The sequence below is a fragment of the Elephas maximus genome, chromosome 22, assembly GCF_024166365.1.
Source record: "Elephas maximus indicus isolate mEleMax1 chromosome 22, mEleMax1 primary haplotype, whole genome shotgun sequence".
In the NCBI taxonomy this organism is placed as follows: Eukaryota; Metazoa; Chordata; class Mammalia; order Proboscidea; family Elephantidae; genus Elephas; species Elephas maximus.
Window position 1 is genome coordinate 72,176,718 of NC_064840.1, and position 6,000 is coordinate 72,182,717.

The 6,000-nt window shown below is 51.4% G+C and overlaps 1 protein-coding gene across 1 annotated transcript in view; it reads left to right on the forward strand.

Annotated features, from left to right (window-relative positions):
* Positions 1 to 5,521, forward strand: part of PRAG1 (PEAK1 related, kinase-activating pseudokinase 1) — a 58,216-nt gene extending 52,695 nt beyond the window's left edge. Inside the window, exon 6 of the mRNA XM_049866337.1 lies at positions 3,035 to 5,521. Coding sequence (XP_049722294.1) covers positions 3,035 to 4,240 — 1,206 coding nt within the window. The 3' untranslated portion in view covers positions 4,241 to 5,521. The remainder of the gene's footprint in view (positions 1 to 3,034) is intronic.
* The last annotated feature ends 479 nt before the right edge of the window (positions 5,522 to 6,000 follow it).

Sequence of the window (6,000 nt, forward strand, 5' to 3'; positions counted from 1 at the left end):
CCCTCGGCAGCTGCGCTGTCCTGGCATGTACAATACCTGCAAGCCAGCCGTGCGATACGGAAGGCTCCAGCAAAAACCGCAAGACAATACCCATAGCAGCCTTTGACACAGAGGGCTCAAGGTGCCCAGGCACTGTGCCAGAAGCCGTACCTGCATTTTCCCGTGCAGGCCTCCCATGGCCCATGAGGAAGCAGCCCTCACTGCCCCTGCCCTACAGGTGAGAAAACAGACTTTGAGATAAGAACTTGCCTGAAGTTACAAGGCTAGCGGCAGAGTTGATATTTAAACCAAGGTTGTTTGTACTCCAGAGCTCTTCTTTAGACCCCTAGAACACATACCAGTGTGTAATCTTGAGCAAAGGAGTCCCTGGGTGGCCCAAATGGTTAAGCGCTCAACTACACTAGCCAACCTTAGCCGAAAGGTGGGCGGTTCAAACCCACCCAGAGGTGCCTCGGAAGACAGGCCTGGCGATCTGCTGCTGAATGGTGGCAGCCTTCAAAACCCTACCGAGCGGTTCTGCTCTGCTCACATGGGGTGACCCTGAGTCGGAATCCACTCCGCAGCAACTAAACAACAGTCTTGAGCGAAGAATTTAACCCCTAAAAGCCTCAGTTTCCTCCCTGTGTAATAGCATCTCTGGTGGGGTTATTGGAAGATGCAAGGTGACAGGCACTGCAGGAACAATGCGTAGGTGGCACAGTGCCGTGGGCACCCCGGAGTTCAGAAGGTGCCCGTGAGGTGTGAAGCCTTCACTGGAGGGGTAACCTAGATAATCGGGGTGCTTATCCCCCCCCCCACACACGCAGTGGACAGGTTCAACCACAGCGGGTGACCATTCCCTCTGGGTATTTCTGTGTGAAGCTTTTTTTTTTTTTGAGAACCCCCAAATTTCCTTTAGTTCAGAAGTGTTTCAGAAGGCCACCATTTAAAAACGGAATACAGTTGAGTGGGCTGCAATAAAAAAAGAGCCTGAAATAATGCCCTTCAGACACGTATTCCCCAATCATTTTTATTAGTGTAATAGGAAGTAGTGTCTAGAACACAGTGTACTCCCCTTTTATGTAGTTCTACTTCCCTACTAGGGAGATTGCTAAATTAATTTGTTTTTCTTTCAGTTGGCTTTATAAAAATTTCCTCAGGCTGAACTCTTTTAAGCCAGGTGTCATGCTGGGAAGCTTTGTAGAGCTGCAGTATAAATAAATCTCTGTGAAAAAGTGTTTGCAATAGAACTTCTGAAAACATCGCCCGAGAGCATCGTGGCACTTCATACACACTCGTTCAAGTGTGGCAACGCAGCAGCCCAGAGGAAGGCTTATCTTTGGATTGGTCGAAAGGTGGTATTTTCTAGATAAATGTGGGATGCCTTTGTTTGAGGGATTACCACACTGATCCTTACGCTTCTGTAAAGCATGGGGGAAGTTGCATGTATTCCTCTGAGGGGAGACCACCACCACCAGCCATCCTCGGTCCCCTTCACGGCATAATTACAGGGAAATGGAGGTGTGACAGAAAGCCATTATGGCTGGCTCAGGACTCTCCAGCTGAGTGGCACCTGGATGAGGATTAGCGTTGGTAGAAATCCTCAGGTGGCTGGCGCTGTCGTTAGTACAAGAAAAAGAGACTGAAGAGGAAGAAGGAGGTAGTTGTGTGGATTCCCCAGGCACCACCGCCACAGGGGAGCTTGAGATCCTCTGTGTCCCTTATCCCTCCCTTTGAGTTTCCTATTCCCTGGAGAACTCTCTGGTGCCTTTCAGCTGCTGTGACTCACCCTTGGAGGAAAACTGTGTGACTTCCAAGTAGCAAGCCGCTAAAAACAGCCCTGCTGGTCATCCTAGCCTCGTGAGCATTGCTCAGTGAAACCTGTGAGAGCAGAAGCTTGACGGGACCGCCTTGTTCTTCCAGGTCTCGCAAGTTTTCCACCTTTGACAGGGTGCCATCTTACCACTTTTCTATCACTCACTTTAATGGAAAATATGAGTTTTCCCTCTCTGACAGGTTTCCACCTTACACAGGTTCCGGCTTTTGCAGGTTTTATTGTATATTTAACCTGGATCTAGAAACTAGGGCAGCCTAAGAGCTTGGCCAAGTGCCAGAGACACTGGGCCTGCAGCTTTCCCTCAGATTCCCCAAGAGACCATCCCAGAGGCCAGACACATCTGCTGTAAGGTAGCTGCCCGTCCAAATGAGAGGGATGGGGAATAAGGTTGACTGCCTGAGTAAACTCTCTGGCTTCATGAGAATTTGTCCAGCCTGTACTGGGGGCCGTGGATGTCTTCCTACAATAGCAGGCAGCCACACTGCCTGTTGATCTGTAGGGACCCTGTTCTTGCTGGGTCATATATTCAGTGTAATACTCTCCATGATCAGCTTTTTAAGAAACTGACAAACTGTCCCAAAGCGGCCATCCCGTTTTACATTTGCACCAGCAGGGTTTCCCATTTCTCCACACCTTCATCAACACCTATTATTGTCTGTCTTTTTTTCATTATAGCCATGTTTGTGGGTGTGAAAGTCTCATTGTGGTTCTAATTTGCATTTTCCTGATGATGGTGAATGTCTTTTCATGAGTTTCTTCATACCTGTTGCCCATTTTTAAATTGGGTTGTTTATCTTATTACTGAGTTTAACAGTTCTTTATAAAGATACAAGTTTTTTTTTTTTTTTAAATCAGATACGTGTTTTGCAAACATTCTCTCCCAGTGGGTTACTTGTCTTTTCATTTTCTTAGTGATGTTTTCAAAGCGTGAAAATTCTTGAATTTTGATGAGGTCAAATTTCTCAATTCTTTCTTTTATGGATGGTGCTTTTGGTGCATATCTAGGAAATCTTTGTCTCGAAGATTGTCTCCTGTGTTTTCTTCTATGATTTGCATTGCTTTAGCTCTTATATTTTAGTCTACATGGTCCGTTTTGAGTTCATTTTTTGTGTATGGTGTGAGGTAAGGGATTAAATTGGACACCCGATTGGCCCAACACCATCTGTTAAGCACACTCATGGATCCCACTTTTCACCTCCCTCCTCCTTTTCCTTACAGATCTGCAAGACTCCTGAGCCCAAAGCGGCCTCATACTGCAGCCCCTCAGTGCCCGTGCACTTCAACATCCAGCAGGACTGCGGCCACTTTGTCGCCTCGGTGCCCTCCAGCATGCTCACGTCTCCCGACGCGCCCAAGGACCCGCCGCCTGCCCTGCCCCCACACCCTCCTGCCCAGGAGCAGGACTGCGTGGTGGTCATCACCCGAGAGGTGCCGCACCAGACCGCCGCCGACTTCGTGCGGGACTCAGCCACTAGCCATCGGGCCGAGCCCGAGGCTTATGAACGACGGGTGTGCTTCCTGCTCCTGCAGCTCTGCAATGGGCTGGAACATTTGAAGGAGCATGGGGTCATCCACCGGGACCTGTGCCTGGAGAACCTTCTGCTGGTGCATTGCACGCCCCAGGCCTCCCAGCCAGCCACCCCTGGGAAGCCCGCTGCCACCCCCGCCCCATCTTCCCCTCCTGCCACCTCCAGTGCCCCTCCCACCTCCACAGCCGCTGCCCCCGCTGCAACTCCTTCCACTTGCTCCTCTACCACCCTCTCAACCAGTGTCACCCCCAGCCTCCCAGCTGCCGCCACCTGTCGGGGAGTGCCAGGTGGCAAGCACTTGCCCCGGCTCATCATCAGCAACTTCCTGAAGGCCAAGCAGAAGCCAGGCGGCACCGGCAACCTGCAGCAGAAGAAGAGCCAAGCCCGGCTGGCGCCCGAGATCGTGTCTGCCTCCCAGTACCGCAAGTTCGACGAGTTCCAGGCGGGCATCCTCATCTACGAGCTGCTCCACCAGCCCAACCCGTTTGAGGTGCGGGCGCAGCTGCGGGAACAGGACTACCGGCAGGAAGACCTGCCCCCGCTGCCAGCCCTGTCCCTCTACTCGCCCGGCCTGCAGCAGCTCGCCCACCTGCTGCTGGAGGCCAACCCCATCAAGCGCATCCGCATCAGCGAGGCCACGCGGGTGCTGCAGTGCTTGCTGTGGGGGCCGCGGCGGGAGCTGGTGGAGCAGCCGGGCTCCCCCGAGGAGGCGCTGTGCGGCATCCTGCAGAACTGGATCGACATGAAGCGGGCTCTGATGATGATGAAGTTTGCGGAGAAGGCAGTGGACCGCAGGCGCGGGGTGGAGCTGGAAGACTGGCTCTGCTGTCAGTACCTGGCCTCGGCAGAGCCCAGAGCCCTCCTGCAGACGCTGAAGCTCCTGCAGCTCCTGTGAGCCCAGCCCCAGCCTGCACTTTAGCTGCCCCTTCCATGCCTGCCCCCGCCCTGAGCCCCTCGCCCTTTCCTTGCCATGGAAGCCTCAGTGTCTCCCTGGGAAATGGTACAAATGACAGTCATACGTGGATATAATATATATATATAAATATGAACGGCTAAGGTGTTATTGCCCACCCTGCCTCCCCTTCTCACCGAGCCATCGCCAGCTTCCTCCCATAATTATGTAGACTTCTAGCTCAGAGCAAGTCCTGAGGACAGTTCTGCCAACAAAATGAAGCCTGGAATCTGACCTCACGCAACCTGTTGTGGGATCTCTTCACTCGCTTGTCAAATTGTTGGTTGGTTTGTTTTGCAACAAAAACCATTATAAAAAAAAAGCACTTTTGATTGGGTCACGAGCGAAGATCTTTTATCCTCGAGTGCGTTAATTTCTTTGGGGGGGGTAACGTGAAGTGTCCTCGGTCTTACACGTCTCAAGAAGTAGAGCCACATGAGGTAGACCCAGGTACATTGGAGCTGGTTAATCATCCCTACCTGTCACCACACCCAGCACTTTCCTAGAAGGAACCAGGACACAGCTGGCATGTGATCCCAGCTGCTCCAGACGCTTTCTAGTTTGCTCATCTGGGTCTCCATTTGTGTCAGTCAGCGACCTCGCTAAAAACATAGTCCACTGCAGATGGTTCAAATGAAAACACCGCAAACGGTTAAGTGTTGACTGCTAGCCAAAAGGTTGGCAGTTCGAACCCACCCAGTGGCGCCTTGGAAGACAGGCCTGGTGATCTGCATCAGAAAGGTCACAGCCTCGAAAGCCCAGTGGAGCAGTTGTACTCTGCACACATGGGGTAACCAGTGAGTCAAAATTGACTGGATGGCAACTAACAACAACATTAACGGGTCTGCTTATAGAGGTGTGGGTACGGTTAAGAGAATGAAGGTGAGGCAGAAACAAGGGCTGGAGCTGTGGAGCAAGGCCACCCATAGAGCCATATTACTGAGGTTGCTCCTGCCCGAGATAGAAGACAGCGGGGAAAATTACCTGGTCACTCTCTTCATTTCAGACCTCTCATCTCCAGGCTAAGACCAGTGAGAAGCCAAGCAGCAAGGGTCATGCAGTCTGCAGGACCAGGCTCCCGGAGCAGGGAGAAGATGGAGAATGCTTGGGGACCAGGTGGGAAACAGCCCCTGTTTCTACCGCACTGGATAATAAAACCAAAAACCAAACCCATTGCCGTCAAGTCAATTGCTACACATAGTGACCCTGTAGGACAAAGTAAAACTGCCCCATAGGTTTTCCAAGAGGCGGCTGGTGGATTTGAACTGCCAACTTTGTTTTAGTTAGCAGCCAAGCTCTTAACCACTAGATAATGGCAGAGCGGAATAGAACTCAGGTGCCCAATGGCCAGATCAGTTTCTCACTGCTGTCCTAAGCTCTTGAAGTTTCCAATTTTAAAAATTTATTCATTTAACACATTCCTTATTGCTGACTGTCTGCCGGGCACTGCAGTGCCTTTAGAAGTGCACAAAGAGAACGAAGAGGCACCAGATCTTTTCTCCCCAAAACTTGGTGCTGGGTGCCATCGAGTTGGCTCTGGCTTGTAGTGACCCTGTGTACAACAGAAGGAAACATTGCCAGTCCTGTGCCTTCCTCACAGTCACTGCTATGTTTGACCCCACTGTTGTAGTCACTGTGTCAGTCCATCTCGTTGAGGGCCTTCCTATTTTTCGCTGAACCTCCAATTTACCAAGCATGATGTC